At 39.5% G+C, this 20,599-nt stretch overlaps 1 protein-coding gene across 1 annotated transcript in view; it reads left to right on the forward strand.

The window, feature by feature from the left end:
• The window catches only part of SGO1 (shugoshin 1), a 34,612-nt gene extending 14,862 nt beyond the window's left edge, over positions 1 to 19,750 (forward strand). Inside the window, exons 3-11 of the mRNA XM_015810736.1 lie at positions 10,795 to 10,858; positions 11,351 to 11,494; positions 11,576 to 11,772; positions 11,948 to 12,052; positions 12,843 to 12,910; positions 14,406 to 14,554; positions 17,498 to 18,337; positions 18,781 to 18,952; positions 19,112 to 19,750. Of these exons, the coding sequence (XP_015666222.1) occupies positions 11,359 to 11,494; positions 11,576 to 11,772; positions 11,948 to 12,052; positions 12,843 to 12,910; positions 14,406 to 14,554; positions 17,498 to 18,337; positions 18,781 to 18,952; positions 19,112 to 19,244 (1,800 nt within the window). The 5' untranslated portion in view covers positions 10,795 to 10,858; positions 11,351 to 11,358 and the 3' untranslated portion in view covers positions 19,245 to 19,750. The remainder of the gene's footprint in view (positions 1 to 10,794; positions 10,859 to 11,350; positions 11,495 to 11,575; positions 11,773 to 11,947; positions 12,053 to 12,842; positions 12,911 to 14,405; positions 14,555 to 17,497; positions 18,338 to 18,780; positions 18,953 to 19,111) is intronic.
• The last annotated feature ends 849 nt before the right edge of the window (positions 19,751 to 20,599 follow it).

The following is a 20,599-nucleotide window of genomic DNA, read 5'->3' on the forward strand; positions in this document are numbered from 1 at the left end:
ACCCTTTTGGCTGACCTTCTCCTTTAAAACTTTTCCTTCTTCTAGACTCAGCCTTTAACATCAGAGCTTAGTCCCACAGACAGCAGCTTAATCATTCTTTAATCTCCTCTCCTTGCATTTTGCGTAACATTTTCTTTTCTTTGGGAGATGTAAATAATTATCAAAACTATGACAGTAAACTCAATTGAGCTGGTAATTTTTACAAATATAGAATGGTTAAAAAGACTCAGCTAAGATCTCTATCCTGGGAGGGGAACCCACTTTAAAGGCAGCATGCCAAAATACTCTCTTGGCTCACATAGCCATTGCCAAAAGTGGGAAAGTGAGAAGGCTTTATTAATCAGTCGTTTCCCCCTTCTCCCTTTTCTAAATACCTAACATTGGTGAATTCACAAGCTGCTTCTTAACTAAATAAAGTGGAGCTGAACCCATTACATGTCTTCCAGGGGTTTCTTTAAGTAAATCCTCTTCTGCTTTTGAAGGAGTTGTGGGCACAGTGAAATTATATTTTACATCATCTCTCTTCCTTCCCCTCCAAAAAAACCTCCAGAACATCTCAATACACAGTTATTCCATTTGCTCATTTGTCAGCAAAGAAAAATTATCACCATAACAATAACTGCAATTGCAAAATAGTTTCAGCAAACATTAGCATCACAGGAAATTGTCCCTCCCTCTTGCAAGAATGGCACAGAGTCAAACACTGAACCAAAGAGAAAAAAATTCACAGACCATGTATGTGTAACAAAGGCTACTATATATTCAAAGACTATGTAATAAAGGCTACTATACAATGTTATTATATCCCCAAAACCCATTTCATAGCCATCTTCCAAAGAATGACATGAGTAAAGAAAGCTCCAATTTGGTCTTAGTTAATCCCTAGCAAACCTTTTCCAATGTTTTATGATGCAACCAAGAGGGCTACATTCTAAGATCCTGCTCTGTACATTGCCCACTTACCATTCAATGCCATGACCTGCTTCCTATTTTATCCAAGAAAGCTCAATAATGCTTCACAGGTGGACAAATACTAGTCTTGGCATTAGCAGAGAGTCAGATGATGTGAAAAAGCCAGCTGTACCATACAGGTCAACATGTCCTGGTCTTGATGCTCAGATGCTGAAGCCTTGTCAGGCCTGCTCCAAATGATCAGATAATAGGAATGGACTTTGTATGTGTTATAGACGAGGTATTCACTGATAAAGATTGAGAATGCAAATCTTCCCCAGCATCTTTGGCCCTCCTTCAACACTCCTTAGATATCACTCCTTTGAGTCTCTGATGCCACCATTGCGCTAGCCCAAAAATCCAACTCAATCTTATTCAGCGATGGCTCATAGGCATGCAGCCTTCTACTCAAAGTATTAGAGGGGTACACGGATCTACTAGCCTCATTTCCCCCCCCCCCGCAGAAACATTCCAATCACAGTATAGATAGATTTGCAGGATCTGGGTAGACCCTGAGGTGTTGGGTCAATAGACAGCCCTGGGATCCAGCCATGAATTTAATTGAAAAACATACACTTTTCAATCATTTTACTTTATGTCTACTAGTGTTTGTTATTGGGTGACATTTCAGGATCAACTCAGTAGAACCAGACAAGGCACTCAAGTTTTGTCCCTGTTCAGGCACCAGAATTGTTGTCCTAGAAAGCTTGGGTCCTTTTATCTGGCATGTAAGCCCAACGAACTACACCTGATAGCTGGAAAAGAAAAGGGGCGTTGTCTTACCTGAACGCCTTTTCTCAGCATGATGATGTAAAATCCACTGGATGGGTTATTTCAGCCTTCCTGCTCAGAAGAGACTAGGTCAGAACTTTGGCCATGCCTCCCTCTGGGTGTGTCTTCCCAATTTTGACGAGGCGAAGCATCCCTGACGAAGTCTGGCACAATGGCTCCAATCATCGTGACACCTGCCTAGACTGCCCTAATGGGAGGGTGTGGATTCTACATCATCATGCTGAGAAAAGGCGTTCAGGTAAGACAACGCCCCTTCTCCAGCATGATGAGTGTAGAATCCACTGGATGGGACATACCAAAGCCGCTCATGTCCCTACGGGGGGGGGAGTCTAGGCTTGTGTCCCCTGAGAAGAAACAACCTGTTGTAGAACCCGTCTGCCAAACGTGGCGTCCGCCGCAGCATACCTATCTATCCTATAATGCCTGACAAATGAGGAAGCGGAGGACCACGTCGCTGCCCTGCAAATCTCCTCAACCGAAGCTTGTGTAGACCCAGACGCAGATGCACTACACGTCGAGTGAGCCGTGATGTGTACAGGAACTGGAAGTGACTGAGAAAGATATGCCCGAGCAATGCATGCCCTAATCCACCTACCAATGGTTGAAGATGAAACCTTCTGACCCATGGCAGAAGGTTGAAAAGACACGAACAAGGCCTCCGACTTTCGAAAGGCTGAGGTTAGCTTGACATAATGACGCAGAGCCCTGCGCACATCCAATTTATGCCACTGCCGTTCAAGACTATGTGAAGGATTCGGACAGAAATTAGGAAGAACTAAGTCTTGGGACCTGTGAAACAAGGTATTGACCTTCGGAATGAATGAAGGTTCCAATCTGAGGACCACCCTATCCTCGAAGAAGGTGCACAAATCACTCCTAACTGAAAGTGCGGCCAATTCCGATATCCTTCTAGCCGATGTTATGGCTACTAGAAATGCCACCTTCAAAGACAGAAAATGAAGAGAACAAGAATTGAGAGTTCAAACGGAGGAGAGGTCAGAGCCTGTAACACCTTCGGCAGGTCCCAAGACAGATAACGATGGACCGCAGGCGGTCGGGCGTTAACCGCTCCTTTGAGGAAAGCACTAACTGCCGGATGTTGCGACAAAGGAACCGAGTTGTCACAGGTAAGGACTGTTGACAGGGCCGCGACCTGCCTGCGGATGGTACTAGGTGATAAACCCTTGTTCATACCTTCCAGCAAATAGTCCAAAATATTGGGAATTGTGACCGAGAGCGGTCTGAGATGATGCCTAGTGCACCACGTGCAGAAGTTCCTCTACGTGGCGTCATAAATCCTATTAGTCGAGGGGCGCCTTGAGGCTTGAATCATCGAGATCATCCCGGACGAATAGGATTGCCTAGCTAAACTTTCTCGCTCAAGTGCCAGGCGGCTAACTGGAGCCACTGTGGATCTGGATGTTGAAGATTCCCTTGGCTGAGGGCCACTCGGTCTGGGGGAATCCTCCACGGTGGCGAGAGTGATAGATCCACAAGGTCGGCAAACCACGGACACCTTGGCCAATCTGGAGCAATCAAGATTACCTCCGCCTTTTCCTGGATCAGGATGGTGGCCTGCAACATCGGAAGGGGAGGAAAGGCATAAAGCAGACCCCCTGGCCACTGGCACCGGAGGGCGTCTGTTCCCTCCGCTCCCTGTGTCAGGAACCTGGAGAAGAACCTGGGAAGTTGTGTGTTTGACGGGGAGGCAAAGAGATCCAGATGTGGATGGCCAAACCTTATCGAGATGTCCCAGAACAGTGCCGGATCCAGTCGCCACTCCGAGTGGTCCACTGTGACCCTGCTCAGGGAATCCGCCTGTCGATTCGCCTCCCCCGAAATGTGTTCCGCCCTGATGGACTCCAGGTTGGACTCTGCCCACAGCCCTAGGCCCAAGGCCTCCTGCATGAGCGACCAGGACTGGGTCCCTCCCTGTTTGTTGACGTGAGCCTTGGTCGCCACGTTGTCCGTCAGAATCAGGACGTGCTGTCCCGTCACCAGAGAGGAAAATTGCCGGAGAGCTAAGTGTATGGCCCTGAGTTCGAGCCAATTTATATTGTGGGTTAAGTCCGACCGGGACCACTGTCCCTGGGCCAGATGAGTCCGAAGATGGGCACCCCAACCGAACAGGCTGGTGTCTGTGGTCAAGGTGAGCCTGAGGGGCTCCTTGAATATGGTCCCCTTGGTCATTGCGGATGAGGTCCACCATAGGAGGGATGACAAAGTGTGGTGGGGAACCCTGACCCTTCTGTTGGAGGAACTGAGATTCTGTTTCTGGAAGGGAAGGAGGAACCATTGGAGGCTTCTTGAGTGAAGCCTGACCCATGGCACGATCCCCATGCAAGACACCATCTTCCCCAAGAGTTGAGACAGCTGTACCAGAGGCACTGCCTTGCCCCTCCGAACCTGTTGCACCAGCTTTCGGATGCTGACCCGACGTTCCTGCGAAAGATAGACCCTGCAAAGGTCTGAATCTATGACCGCTCCAAGATGTAGGAGACGCTTTGTGGGAACTGTGTGACTCTTTTTGAAGTTCACTGAGAACCCGTGAACCTGGAGTGTATGTATTGTGATTTCCAGGTCTGACTGAGCCGCCTGGAAGGAACTGGACTGTACTAGGATGTCATCTAGATAACATTGCACGCGCACCGGCATCATCCTGAGGTGAGCCGCCAAGACTGCCAAAATTTTTGTGAAAACCCTTGGAGCTGAAGATAGTCCAAAGGGAAGGGCTCTGTATTGGTAATGCCGGTGAGCGTAACAAAACCGGAGGAATCTGCGGTGTTTCGGAAGTATCGAAATGTGCAAGTACGCCTCTGTCAGATCTATGGAGGAAAGGAAATCCCCTTTTCTGATACTGGCGAGAATGGACTTTAGGGTCTGCATCTTGAACCTTCTGTAGGTCAAGAAGTAGTTCAGACCCTTTAAATCCAATATGGCCCTCCATCCTCCTGAGGCTTTGGGGACCACAAACAGGATGGAGTAAAAGCCCTTTCCTTCTTGATCCCGTGGTACTGGTTCTATGGCTTTGATTTCTTCCAGATGGGAGATGGCCGTGGCTACCAAATTTGCTTTGGTTGTGCTGTGTGACATCGGACACTGTATGAAGTGGTCTGGAGGAAGGGAATAGAACTCTAGGGTGAGACCGTACTTGACAGTTTCCCTGACCCAAGAGTCTGTGGTGGTCACCCCCCAAATGTCGCTGAACAGCGCCAGGTGGCCCCCGATGAGAGAGCCCTCCTTGGCGTCACTTGGACCGCCTATACGGACGGCCACCCAAGCCCCTGAAGGGACGTTTGGACTGGAATTGGCCCCTGGCTCCCATGCTTTGGCGGTCCTGTGAATGATCCTGCCTAGGGGGAAAGGATCGCGAGCCTCTTGACCAATCCCAGGACTGCCCTGCTCGAAAGGGCTGCCTCCACTCCCAGGTACCACTGGGACGGAAGGTTTGCCTACGGGAATCCTGCTGGAACTGTCTATCCGACCGTTTGGAGGGGTGAGCCAGGATCTTACATTTATCCTTGCCCTCGATAATGTGCGGTTCTAGAATTGACCCGAACAACTGTGCACCACTATATTTGGAAGTGGACAGACGCCACTTTGACTTCAAGTCCGTTCTCCACTGTTTCAGCCACAGTAGCCTACGAGAGGCAACCGTGGCTGCAATGGATCGTGCAGAGTACCTGGTCAAATGAAGAGAAGCGTCTGCCACGTACTCTGAAGCAGCCACTAGCTTCCCTAGTGTCTGATGTGTCTGAACCTGATCCGGGGGAACAATGGCCTGCAGTTCACAAAGCCACATTATTGAAGCCCTGGCGAAGAAAGAGGATGAAGTGGCAGCCTTGATCGCCCATGCCAAAGCCTGATGCGCTCGGCGGAGAGAAAGTTCAAACTTCTTGTCCTCCATCTTCAGAGCCTCAACCATATCCCCTGGAATAGCAGAAGTGGAAAACAGAGAAGTCAGGGGAGTATCAACCGAAGGCACCTCCAAGAGGGAAGCAAATGAAGAAGAAACGTTGAACAGTTTCTTCTCTATACTATTGGGAGAGGGTAGAGTGGCCAGAGATGACCACTGCTTCTCCACTGTAGTATGGAAAACCTGTGGACAAGGAATCTATTTGTCTTCCACAACCTGTTCAGCAAACAAAGGATTGGACTCCTGACTGGTGGAGGTAGAGGGTTTCTCCTCCTGCACCGAAGTGAGATTGACGGTGGTAACAGCCTTCATTAGTAGAGACCTGAAAAGAGAAGGATCAAAAAGCCCCGTAGTTGACGCCTGTTCGGGCGTTGCCTCCTCATCCATGGGCGTGTCAGTTATCTCCAGGTCAACAGACCCCTTCTCCCCTAGCTGGAAAGAAGTCTCAGAAACGCCTGAACCAGGGACTGTGGTACGACCCGTTTGCGAAGGAGGAATAGAAGGAGGTGGTTGAAAAGGTCGTTGTCCCCTGGAAGACATGAATTGTATAAACACATTGTGCATGAATGACTGAAACTGATCTGACCACATGTCCCTTTGTTCCAAAGAACTCACCCCAGCCTCCGCTGGAATAAATGTGGCCTCGGGGCCTAGATGAGTAGATGATGATGAGGAGCAAGGGGGACCAACTTGCTCAGTTTCCCCCTGAGGAGACCAAGCCCTTGGGACATCATGAGAAGGAACAAATGAAGGCTCAAATGGAGAAGTGTCCAATGGAACAGAGGGAACCACTTCAGATTCACTGGACCTGAGCCTTTGGGCTTTGGATAATTCCTTTTCCAGTGCCAAATGTCTCCTCAAGGCCTCTCGCTCGGCTGATTTTGACGGCTCCTTGGTAGAAATGTGTTTAGTCTTGGCCTTTTTCTTTCCCCCCGTGTCCAAATCAGTAGATCTGCGCTTTGTGCAGGGGGAATACCAGAGCCCTGTGACGCCTGGGGCAAGGAACTGTCTGCCATTGCAGTCTAGATAATCCAGGTAGGAGATATCCAGAAGTGGGGGAACCCAAACACGCAGACCTGGTTGACAGAGATGGAAAACCGATCCTCACTCTGCACAATAACAATGGCAAGGACAGCCAGACAGCTCTCTAGACCTGCCTGTCTAGGCCAGTGACAAATGCCACTTCCTATGTGGAACAGGTGGTTTAAACAGTTCCCCTTTGCTCAACTCACACCAGAATAAGAATAGGTGACAGAACCACCAATAAGTAATTATAGGAAAATTCCAATTCAGGTCAGAATCAAACCTGTGATTCGTATGAAACAGGCTGTAAAACTTCCCCCCCGGTTAAAGGCCTGGGAACACAGGCCAGTAGCAAATAAGGCAGGCCTCAATGTCTGTGAGAGGAAACACGAGGTCCCCACAGATTTTGCTTACGTGCCTAGGACACACTCAAAATGGCGGCCGCGTCAAGTCACACTCAAAATGGCAGCCGTCAAAGCCACACTCAAAATGGCGGCCGCCTACAATAACCCTCTCAAAATGGCGACCGCGTCCTGTGCATGCGGTCAAAATGGCGTTTACGCCTGCTCCTGGCCTCCGAAAAGGCGAAGGACGCCAAAGGAGGGAATGGGGGGAATCAATCTCCCTGTTAGGGCAAAAACCCCAAGGAGCAGCAATTTAAATAAGCACTCTCTCCCAGTCACGGAAGGAACTTGCTATTAGTTGCGCAGCCCCCGCTGCGATCTGAGTCCTGCGGCCAGGAGGAGCCTCGCTGCAACAAAGCCAGAAAGGAAGTCTCTGATCGGCCTGAGTCTCAAACGACTCCGATCTCCAAGAACCAGCTGGTAGGCTGGTCCGCGCTCCGCTCGAAGAAAAAAAAAAAAGGTTTGCAGCCTTCTTCACAGGAGCCTGGAAGGCTCAAAGCCAGAAGGCCCCTTGTAAATTTAGGATGTAAGTCTCTGCCAATTCGATCCCAATTTCAACAGAAAAAACAAAGGAAACACTGCACCCTAAATCCTAAAAGAAGGATTAACCTAATTAGAAGAAAATACTTTGAAATAAATGCAATTAACTTAGCCTAGTTAAGGAGCCAAAATTTCAGCGCCTTGCTGAGCACAAGACTAAGTCAAAACTGGGAAGACACACCCAGAGGGAGGCGTGGCTAAAGTTCTGACCTAATCTCTTCTGAGCAGGAAGGCTGAAATAACCCATCCAGTGGATTCTACACTCATCATGCTGGAGAAGGATTATATGGAAGCAAGTTCCAAGTGGACATACCTGGGCTTGGAGTAGAGCCTCTTTTATACAATTTTGAAAAGTATACATTTCCTTGAACCAATCATGGAAACACATCCCCATTATAAATTAGTCATTAAGAGCAACATCATGCATATATCTTCAGGGGGTCATAGTAACACAATTCAGATAAAGGTTACAACCTAAAGATTACAAAGTATTTAAGCCCTATATTTATTAATAACCTTCCTCCTTACTGAAAACATTCCTAAGCAACTTGATATTAGGGTCTTGCCCATCACCTTAATACTTAGGAATTCCTGATCTTTGGGACTATCTTGTTGTATACCTTTATTATTGGTAACTATGGTAGGTGAGCTGCTTTATGATCCATGCTGAGGTCTATGATCAGGTGCATAAATTTCTTCTAAGGAAGGTCCCTATTTCTCAAATCAAATGCTGCACTGAGATCTATAAAAGTTGTAAACAGGTGTCTGGCTTCCTTTAACTGTTTATTTTTCTATTAAATGGCATAAAATGAAGCAGTTATCAGTAGTGGGGTGAACTGACCTAAGAGCACTTTGCTTTGGAGGAAGCAAGTGCTTTTCCATTACCCATTCCTCAATCTTACATAAAAATACTTGCCATACAGTTTTACTACAATGTCAAATAGGCTAATTAATTTATAATTTCTCTTTTTGTAAATGGGAACCTTAATAGAGGGGTCCCAATCATCTGGAATTTGGCAGGAATTATTCATATGGGTATATAAACTTGCAAGTAAGGAAGCCCACCAATCAAATAATTTTGGAGATAGAAGATCTTCTCTGGGATTCTTGTTGAGCATTAGGGTCTGAATGAGTTCTCTAGTTTCTTGTTCAATCACCAGAGAGCATGATGGAGTGGAGTTACAGATCTGTTGATCATTTTGTGGGTCCTCTAGTCCATTAGTCCAATTCGGGCATGAATTGGCTGCAATATTCTTCCCATGTGGAGGCGGATATAGGGGTGACCAAGGATAAGCTACATTCTCACAATAGTCCTGCAAATGGGTGCCAGTAAAAGGTTAGGTGGGTTTTTGTTTGCTACCTCTAAATTTAACAATAATGGGGACAAGTGATGAGACTTTATGCAGATTATAGTTTTCTTGTACTGTTATCTGAGAGGTAGAATGACAACGTGATTATTATTTGATGAATAGTTCCAACTGTAAAGGTTGAAGATACCATAAAAATACATATGAAATATAGTCATGCTGACCACATGACCAAGCAAAGTCAGACAATGCTGGCTCCCTTGATTAAGAAATGGGAATGAGCATTGCCCTCTAAAGCTGGACACAACTGGACAGGGGAAACCTTTACTTTATACATACATACATACATGCATGCATGCATACATACATACATACATACATACATACATACATACATACATACATACATCACCTTAACTGGAGGTATTAATAGCAAAAGCATTTAGGCTGGTATTAATAATTTGATTCTAGCCTTTATCTTGGGGTTTGTACTTGTTTTAGTTTATATGTCAATATCACAGACCCCAAGATAATGAAAATAGTAAAAGGAGACCTCAGATAGGCTTCCAGTTTATAGCCAAGATATGGTGTCTCTGTAATTTTAAGGAAGCTATATTCTGGAATACTCCTTTTTATCTTTGATTTCTTTTTTAGAAAACTCCATGTTTGAGTTATAGGAAAGGAACATAATGTTTTTAAAATACTATTTACATATCACATGTACATTGCAGAAGGTAAGTATGGATGTTTAATTATAGAGTTGCTTTCCATGATATTAGTGATATTAGAAGTACATAAAAAGCACACTTAAGTTTTTATTGCTTATCTATCCGAAATCCCTCTACCGTGTTATACATTTGAAGAAGAAGAAAAGATTTGGGAAAATGTGGTAGAAGGTACCCACAATGTGTGTGTGTGTGAGTTACATTCACTACCAAACCTCACTGCTCCACATATATATGAACTGTTTAAAGAGCTAATGGAAGAAAACATTCCCAACAATCTAAATTGATCCTGAATGGCGACAGAGAGAAGACTCAGTTAAGAACCTGTGGCCTAGTAAATCAAATTATTTCCCAGCTAAAAGTCATGGGTTTGCAATGCCATATTCAGAGGTGCCCAATGTAAGGTTGTTTTTCATGATTTAGACACTATAATGAAAGAATATTTGCTTTCTTTGTATTTTCTTATTACTCCAACAAGACAGAAATCTTAAGAGACCATTTAGAACAATGTGATCTTGGATGTGACCTAGATAAGACAGTTGCTGTGATAGGATAGCTGCATTTTTGTTATAGATTTTTGTTGTTGTCAAGGTTTTATTTTGTTATCAACTTGCTACTGCTTTTAAATTTTTACCAATGAAAATCAATCTGAGTGGACTGAAATGTATCAACCTTGATGCTAAATACAATCACTGAAATTTAAGTGTGCTTTAAAATTTAAGAGAAATTGGAATTGTTAGAATATTTTTAGTTTTTATATTATAAAATTTAATTTGTGCATTTCTGAGCACTTTTATCAAAGCTTCGAAATCCTGTCTCATTTTGTTTTCCTTAAGATTTGTTAGCCATCTAACTTTTCACTGTTCATAGGCCTTGAAAGTAGCTTACCCAGGGCAGTGAGATAAGGTGTACATTTCAAGGATAGCATCTCATTAGATAAATTATTCTCAGAAAATTTAGACACTCAGGCATGGTAGGAAGATGTTCCTTATATGGAATGATAAGAGGGTGGAATTGGTTGAATGGGTAAGGGGATGGCACTGTAAAGGAGGAGCTAATCATGGTGTATATAACCTGTGCTAGAAGAAAGGTTCTTTGCAGCTTCACACCTAACAGCTTGCTGTCATCATATTTAGGTGAAGAAAAAAGCAACTTTATGCAGTTGGCTGTTTTCTTGATCCCAGCTCAGAATCGGATTTGGTAAGAAATAAAATATTCCAATAATACAAACATTATAAGAGAAAAAGAACAATAAGTATTCATAATTCATAAGTAAAACTAAAATTGAGTTTTCCTCTTTCAAATGAAATGAGCCATAGGGAGCAAAATACAGTTGGTGTCTAAACTGCTTTTTTATATAAACTGTAGCAACATTACATGAGGACAAATATTTTTATTGTGTAATAGATGCTTTGTTGTAATCATGTCCTTAAAGAAGATATGGATACCAACATATCTAAGACTGCAAGTTAAAATCAATTTGCACAGTATTTTTCCAAATTTAACTTTTACATTGTTAAGTCTTGTTGAAGAACAAGCTTTCGTGAAGAGATTTTGCAGAAGTATTTTAAAATGCTATGTTTTTTTCTCAAGTATAAAACTTTATTGCTATAAAACCTAGTTATTATAAATGATTTGTTAAAGTGGTAAAATTTTAAGTATATTTGAATATAACCGTTTCTTTATTTTTAGAATGAAACATGGTAAAAATTTTGAAAAAGTCCTTTAAGGATAGTTTGGAAGATATAAAAGAACGAATGAAAGAAAAGATAAATAAAAAACAGGCAAAAATGGATAAAGCGAACCAAGTTTTACCTATTAAGAGTAAAATTGCAGGTAAGTATTTTAATATTCTCTTTTTCCTCCCCCCCCCCAAAAAATATAATTTTTGAAGTTAAAATTATCCATCTTTTTTAGATAATTCTATGGCAAAGTTGAAAAACTTTCAAGCAAATAATCGTGCTTTAGCTTTGGCTTTAGAAGAAGAGAGGAGTAAAATGAGGGAAGCACAATATATCATACTATGTTTAAAGAAAGAGTGTCAGAGCCTGAAGTTTCAGAATTTTGACCTACAAAGAAAGCTTAAATTACAACAAGAAAAACAACGTGCTGAGGTATTTGTTTTAATATGGTTTCAGAAAATAAATTATAAATAATAATTTTAAATTTATATTGCTATCATTGTTTTGATTAATTTATTTTTACTTTTATGTTTAAAGAAGCTTCAGAATGTTAATAGATTTTTTTATGAAATGCCCTTTATAGTTATTTTATTTTGTTTTCAATTAGAATGGATTCATGGTAATGAAGAAGATTATTTCCAAAGTTGTTCAAGATCTACTCAGTGCAGCTAATATTCTTGATTCTTTAAATGATGTCTCTACTGCTGCTTTTGTAAGTTTTTTATTCTCCTCTTTGTATGTGCATTTGTAATCTGTAGGCTTGAACTATCAGTGCAGATTACTGGAAAAATATTTATACATTCAATGTTCTTGACCTATTGGGATCTAAAAATTGTCTCAAACCTGAAATGAAATTCAAGTATTCAAGACTGAATTATTTTGAGAAAACTCCAAGTGTTCTGTCATCTGAAGTTGCAGAAATATATTGGCTAAGTTGCAGTAACAGATTGTCTTTGTATATGTTTATATTTAATTGCTCATATCCTTTTGGACTTCAAATAGGATAACTCTCCTATTTTCTTCTATAAACCTCAAATGTTCTCTTCCTATTTTTTTACACCTACTTTTTGCAAAAGTAAAGTGATAGCACTAAAAATGAGATTTGATAATATGGGATTTATTTTAAATCTTTTTCTTGTCCGATATTACAGCTAGTAACAGATTGAAAAACAAACTCCTTATACTGGTATATGATGAACCTAAACAGAAATTCAGTGTCTTTATCTGTAAACATTAATTCAGTGTTAAAAACATGAGCCATGATGGATATTTTGTAAAATTTGAATTGCACAAGGTGTTTCTATTTTTTACAATGTCCTACTATAGTTTTAATTCCTCTTACTGACCTTTGACTGGCAGAATTCCTCTTAGTGACTTTTCACAGTAAATTGATCTACAAATTGCTACTTGAATCCATGTTTATATGTATTTTGCAAATATTGTATCTGACTAAGTTATGGATACCTAATAATTTTTTCCCAACTCATATTTAATTTTTGTAGAATACAATTCAGCATGACTTTGAACATGAGGAATGTGCCCCTGGAAGTTTAAAGAAGCATGATGCTTTGTAAGTATACTTCATGAATTTGGATTTTTAAACAAACAATTGCTTTTCAAAATCTTTTTAAAATGGATAAAGTGCTTCAGTCAAGGCTAATTTAAGCAGTGTATAAAACCAATTGACACAGTGGATTCAGTAGTAACAAAAATATAATATTAAAGTATAATAAAATTATAATTCTATTACTACCCTAAAGTCACTCAAGTCCTAAAGAACTTTTGTAATGGTCAACAACTTCCAAGAGAATAAGAACAACCCTACTAAGGGTGAAGTTAGATGTATGAGAACAAGTACAAGCTGATCCAGAGAAAGGGATCAGGACAAAGAACACCTGTGTTATGAGCTGCAGTGGGGGTGGGGCTTTCCTGTCACAACTCTTAATAGTTGAGCACTTTCAGCAGACATTCTCAGTCCTTGGATTAGATGAGCAAAGTCTATACTGAATAAACAGTATCAGAAAAATCTGGGCCCTGACAAAATGCAAAAAATAAATTCCACAAGGCAAATATATTTTGAAGTAGACTTGAGGTGATTGGCTGTTTTCAATTTATTTAATATATAATCCAAAAGGAAAATAAGGGTTTTGTATTAATTAGTAGATTAATGGTTTAATTTTATTATTCCAGGAGGAAAAGTAACAAAGCATTATAGTACACAAAACAAGTTTTAATTATTATTATTATAATCATTTGTAATAAGACACTTTATTAAAAGATACTATATATCATGTATGTATTAAAAGTATATTTTGCTTCATGTGTAATACAATAGAAGACAGAATTGTGATGTTGGTGACCTTAATCTGAGAGGCAGGATTATTTAAGAGCCCTCATCTTTAGCTCTCCTCCCTCTCTACTTGATGTATTTTTTACCTAACTTGATCAAGTTTGTTGAAGAACAGATTTAATAAGTACAATCTTGAAAGTATTCCCATGATTCAGAGATCAGCAGCCATATTTATTGGCATTATCCCATGAATTTGTGCACAATCACAAGAAATGTAAAAATTAAAAATGACTAAAATAGTCTAAGATCTATGCAAGAGCACAAATATTATAATATTGGCTATAGTTAAAAAGAATATATTATTTTCTTCTTTTAATTAATTTTTAATGCTAATATAGATTTGGGCATATCCTAGAATCTTATATTCTAAGTGTTACAAAAAATCATCAGAGATTATGAACCATTTGATTTTACAAGGTTGTATAATATTTGAAGTTTGTATAGAGGTTTTTTTTTCATTAAAATGCATGAAAGTGTAAGTTATATTTGATATGAAATTAGCATAACTCTTCTTTTATTTCATCTTTTTAAACTCTTAATAGTTGAGCACTTTCAGCAGGTATTATATCTGAGATATTCAGCAGGTATTATATTTGAAATATTCATTCAAATTTAAGCAGTTTTAGAAAAATGAAGAAATTTAACGCATGCTGGTTCAGTGGAACAAACTGTTTTAAACTAGACATTTAAAATCTATTCCACCTATCTTTCATAGGACACTTCTAAGGCATATTCTTGCTGTAGAAATAAGTAAAGAAGATGCAGAGGAAATACAAGATAAAGTGGAAAGATTTTATTCAGATAGTGACTTAAATTTCTATGGTAACATTGAGAATACATCTTCAGTGTCTCAGGCAGATACAGGTGAGTTATCCCAAAATTAAGTTTATATAAACTGAGGTGAAAGCTTTAACTAATGGTTTATGCATATTAAGGTTAATTATTTTCCTATTTACTTAAGAATTGTTCTTAAAGTTTGAAAAGGCTCAAACTATATTTTTTGAAACTCATTTGAGTTTCAAAAAAATTGTAATATGTGAATGAAAGAGTACAATATTCAGCTTCAGTACATAAAAAATAGCTAGTAGGATTCTAGAAAAGTAAAACATGTCAGCCCTGAGTAGGAAATATATCTATTATATTTTCAATATGAAGGGTATATATATTTACAACAACTTCAGGTTTTTTTAATACAGCATTAAACTGCATTAATCAATACAGCATTAAACAAAATAAGTAGAAAGCAAATACATATAATTAATCTAATCAAAGTTTTGGTCTATAGTTCAGAAATCACAGTCACACATTAATAGTTTTGTCAAAACTATCTGAATATTAAACTGGGACCATAGCAGAACAAACCCATGTCACATGTATGTGACTCCAAATCATTTTATTTTTCCAAGATAAAAGAATTTGATAACTCATTTTCTCTGCAGTGTCCAGTAAATATTTAAATAGTTTGTACAATTAAATCTCATTTAATAAATCTAAAAATATGTTTAACATTCTTTAAGAGCCTTCCTTATTGGTTTATCAGTATGGAATATTACAACTCCTTATTGCAAATGACTTATAACCATTTTAAAAATATAATTTTCTGTAGGTTTAAAAAATTTTCAAAACATTTCTGGACAATTGATAATTTATAGATTTTAGATGCTGCTAAAATATCTATTTAAATTATCTTTTCAAATTGTGAAGTCAGATTTAAATGTACTAGAATGCTATATTTTTTTAACATTTATTTATTTATTTTGGTGCCTTCATGTCAGTATTGACATATGGTGACTGCCTAGACTAGTCCCTGCAGTTTTCTTGACAAGATTTTCAGAAATGGTTTGCCATTGTCTGTTAAGTAGGGTTGAATGGGAGTGATTCACTCAGCTGCATTTGTGCCTAAAGCAGAGTTAAAACTCAGTGACCCATTTTTTTAGCCTGGTATTTTAACCACTACACTATATCTCCAATTTATGATCATTTTGTTCAACAACCATTCAAAGTTAGGATGGCACTGACTAGAGGGACTTAACTATAGTCCTGGAAGTTACAATTGTTATGTCATCTAGTTATATGATCAAAATTTAGGCACTTGGCAGCTCACCTACACTTATGACTGCAGAATTGCTTCATCTCTCCCTACCTGAATATCTGCACCCATCTATGCACTTTTGGGTTTCTGCCACCCTAGCTGATCTTTGCCATCTTCTTGTCCCTATTGCTGACCAAGCATGCCCAGCCAGGCCTTTAAGACTTTCTTCCCAAGACCACTGAAGTGCAGTTTCCTTGTTAGGCCTGGGGAAGATGACCTCAAATGGCCAGCAGCTGCCTGGTGAAGAGCCAGAGCTGGCACGCCTCATCAGCAGTGAGAGCAAGAAAACAACAAAGATCAGCTGGGATGGCAGGGTCTCAGAGTGCAGGATGGCAAGGATGACTGGCTGGGACTTTTGGGGGGCAGCTGAGGCTTCCTGGGGCAGCTACAGTTTTTTTGCCAAGCTACTGGGGTGGTTGAGGTTTCCCGAGATAATTGCAGCTTTGTGCACATTGCTGGCATTGCAGGATGGCCGGGATTTTGCAGCATACTGCAGCTCGGGCTTCTTATAACCCAGAACTGCAGTGCAGCATGGCAAGCAGCCCCAGAGCCACATTGTTCTGGGGCTTCTTGCCATTCTGCAAGGCAGGATGCAGGATAGCCAAACAGGCAAAGATGGAGGAGAATACAGTCCAACTGGAGGGTGTTGAAAAGGGAGGCAGTGCCTTGAAGAACTGGGGCTCGGGCTGGGAAGGACCAAATCTGAATGGGGTAGTTTGGGGTAGATCCTCAACTATTGACAATTAGATTTCAGATTGTTGGCACTAAATGATGCTGTCACATGACATCACACTTTATGACCATATTGTTAGCAACAGAAATTCTGGTCCAGGTTACCATCATAACTTGAGGATTATCTGTACACCAAATAGTTCCTACAATGACTTATTCATGCCCTGCCTTGAGTGAAGGGATAAAATATTCATGCAATTGACAAGCAAAGCCTGGGCATGATGCTGGTGCCTGGGGGCAAGACTTGTAAGAATGTCAGGAAGTTTTATGGAGACAGGTTTAGCAGTGGGGAGGAGAGGCAACAGAAGAGGAGTTGTGGAAGCAGAATATGCATGTGCACCATGGTTTACTAGAGTCTATGGGGAAGCGACATTTTAAGATATTACTAATTTTTAAAACCTTAAAAGCTCCAGTCAAAGATAATCAGAAATGCTCAGTCGTGGTGAATCTGTTTGGATATTAAGATCAGGAGGGCAGGCCATTCTGAAAATGCCCCATTATCAGAAACCTGCCTTTCTAGCAAATAAGGAGTGTGTTGCCTCCTGGGCTACTTTCCAAGTTACGGAACACACTTGTTTGAAAGTTATTTTTGGCCTACAGTTTTGGTAATTGAATATTTTTTTAAAACCATCTCTTTTCCTAGCCTTTGAGATGGTGCCTTTAATTTGTTTTTACTTTTTAGAAGCTGTTTTTCTGTCTTGCTAATACAAAGAGATTTGTAAATTAAAAATGTATTTAAATATAAATAATCCATGTATCATTTGATTGGAAGAATTTCATAATGACTATAGAATTTCATTATGATTTGCATCTAATAAATTTTATTCACTATATTTACTGTTTCCAAGATAGTAGAACCTGCTACTTAATATGGAAAGTGTGATTTATTAAATCTATAAATTTGCTTAACTTTCTATAGAACATAAATTATTTTTCTTTAAATATAGCTTTGCACCTCACTGATGCTTACTTTAAATTCTCAGGTTGCCAGAATTATTCCTGTGAAGATCATCCAGATCATGTAAACTCTGGGAGCAGAATTATTTCAGTTGAAGACAGGCAAATTGATTATTCTGTAGCTAAAAATGTTTCTACCCGCCGCCGTTATTTAAAAAATAATTCCCTCAGTGAAGTCTTTGAATCAGATGGCATTCCAGATATCAGTGTTGATCTTTCATGTTCAAAGAATAATAATGAAAATTGTGAAGAAATATCTATTAGTCAGGAGGACAAACATAGTGTAAACATTGATAAAAGTGAATCAGATATGCAAATTGAATCTGTTAAAAGTGAATCAGATATGCAAATTGAAAAGGCCACAGCCTTTTCAGAACAAAATAATTTTAATAATATTGGTGGCTTTAAAACTCAGAAAGGAAAGAGTCAGAAGAGAAAATTGGTAACCACAAAAAATATACCCAAGGCAAGATCCAACAAAGACAAAAACTGCAATAAGCATGCAAGAGCTAAACAAAAAGCAGATATATCCATTCGTTCCAATGATGCTTATGATTTTATTAGTGAAGAGTCTGTTCATATAACACCTTTTCGGCAAATCAAACAAAATGAACATGTTGATGACACAGATTATACAGAAAAAGCAGAAATCTGTAGTGGTGAATCATCTGTTTCAGAAGAAGATCCTGACGATAGTCTCTATGTGCCTTACTCAAAAAAATCAAAATCCAACAAAACTTTAGATACTGGAACAGATGTTATCCCACTACACACAAAATCACGATCAAAGAGAACTGCGTCTGAGCCACATGATAGAAATCCTGAGGGGGGAAATAGGAATATCGAGATACCTGAATCTCATTTGGGTAAGAAAATTCTTGCTTTCAATGTTTTTTTGATTGTTAAAGGAAATATACTAGTTTAGAACACAGTTTTCAATCTCCTGTACTGGAATCAAAAATAGTAGATAGTTGCAGATTCTGAAAAGTTTGTGCATTATTTGCTAATATTTTTCAAAAGAGGGTTTTTTTAAAATAAATATGCAGAAGTGCATTGTTTCCTTGCTCTTGCCCTTGCAACATAAGCTTTAAAAAATGTCTGTACTTTGAAGGTAGCCAACAAAGCATTGAACTTTTGTTTTAAATGAACAAGCTGTAGTGGTCATAATTTAAGAACTAAATATTGTTTTTATTCAATAATATAATTTTAAAGGTGAGTGAGTTTTCTTCAGATTAGCATTGCCTGAAACGGGAGTGAATAATAATGGTAACAATTAGGAAAAAAAGGTGACAGTTCTTTCTATCAACAGATGAATCATCTGAGGCAATTCATAAACATCTTAATGATATTACCAATGTTGTATCAACTTCTTGCCAAACAAGAATTTCTCAGCCACCCTTCAGTACTGCAGCAAAAGATACTATTCACCAAAGACGTAGAAGTACTAGTTATGTGAGCTATAAGGAGCCAAGTATCAGTGGGTTGGTATCTTTGTTTTTGAAATCTTTCAAATGTCAATTATATAGTTTTATCATGATTTTTCCTACTGTAAGAACTACATTAATTTCACATTTTTGTTATTATTTGAATTGTTTCAATTTATACATTTTACAAAAAAAAAATCTAATTTGTTTTGATAGGAAACTCAGAAGAGGCGACCCTTTTACGGATACCAGCTTTCTGAACTCTCCCATTTTTAAAGAGAGAAAGAACACCAAATTGCTTAATAAAAAGTCGCTGTCCAGATACAATGAAGCATTTGTTGGTTATTAAGATATTTTTTATGAAGTATATTTAGCTCCTCACTTATATTATGCTGAAAGTATATTAACTAAAATTCTGGAGATGGAGCTTTTGCATATGTTTTTCTGATCTAAATTTATGAATACTTTGATAATATATGATAACACACATACACTGCCTTCCAGAATTTATTGATTCAGAATGGTGTGAATAACCTATTATCATTTTAGGAGAGCTATTTCCTGAACATGATAGAAAAAGAAATAGTTTGGAATGCAGATTATCATTTATTTGCTAACAAATGCAGTTCATTTTAACAGTCTGTCATTAGAAATAAAGTTAAACTCTTGTTGTATCTTCTGAACTATTACTTGCTTATATGGCATTTATAATAAAATGTTTAGTAATTTTGATAAAGCTAATTTGTTTTAATTATCAATATTAGCATATGTTTTCAGCCTCCATTTTCTTGCAATTATTCTAAGTTTGTAAAAATAACCTGAATGTGTTGTCCTATTCTGTAGGTTTATTATGAATAAATAAATAAATAAATGAACTCTGTAAGACAGTGGTTGTCAACCTTTCTAATTCCGCGACCCCATAATAACAGTTCCCCATGTTGTGGTGACCCCCAACCACTTATACATCTCCGGGTGCCGTGGGTGTGGCCACCAAGTGGGCATGGCCACCATGTTGTGGTGACCCCCAACCATAAAATTATTTTCATTGCTATTTCATAACTGTAATTTTGCTACGTTATGAATCGCAATGTAAATATCTGATATGCAGGATGTATTTTCATTGTTACAAATTGAACATAATTAAAGCATAGTGATTATGCTTTCCTCTTTCCTCTCCCTCTTTCTCTCTTCCCTCTCTTTCTCTTTCATCTCTTTCCTCTCCCTTTCTCTCTTCCCTTTCCTTTCTCTTTCTATCTTTCCTCTCCCTCACCCTTTCCTCTCCCTCCCTCTCCTTTTTCTTCTCCCTTTCTCTTCCCTTTCTTTTTATCTTTCCTTTCTTTCCTCTCCCTTTCTTTCCTCTTTCCTCTCCCTTTCCTCTCTTTCTATCTTTCCTCCCTTCCTTTCTTTCCCCTCTCCCTCTCTTCCTTTCTTTCCTCTCCCCCTCTTCCTCTTTCCTTCTTTCTCTTTCTTTCTTTTCTCTTTCCTCTCTTCTCATTCTCTCTTCTCTTTCCCTCTTTCCACTTTTTCTCTTCTCCCTTTCTCTTTCTCTTTCCTTTCTTTTCCTGTTTCTCTCTCTTACGGCAGTATCGTCTGGGGTGCCCGCCGCCCCCGGCCTCTGCGCGTCCTCAGCCGAATGGGCGGGAAGGGGGAGCAGGATGGGAGGCAGCAGTTCTGGTGGTGGTGGCCCGGCATCGTTGGGGTTCC

This window comes from Protobothrops mucrosquamatus, unplaced genomic scaffold (assembly GCF_001527695.2).
Source record: "Protobothrops mucrosquamatus isolate PMUCROS unplaced genomic scaffold, P.Mucros_1.0 scaffold18, whole genome shotgun sequence".
Lineage (NCBI taxonomy): Eukaryota > Metazoa > Chordata > Lepidosauria > Squamata > Viperidae > Protobothrops > Protobothrops mucrosquamatus.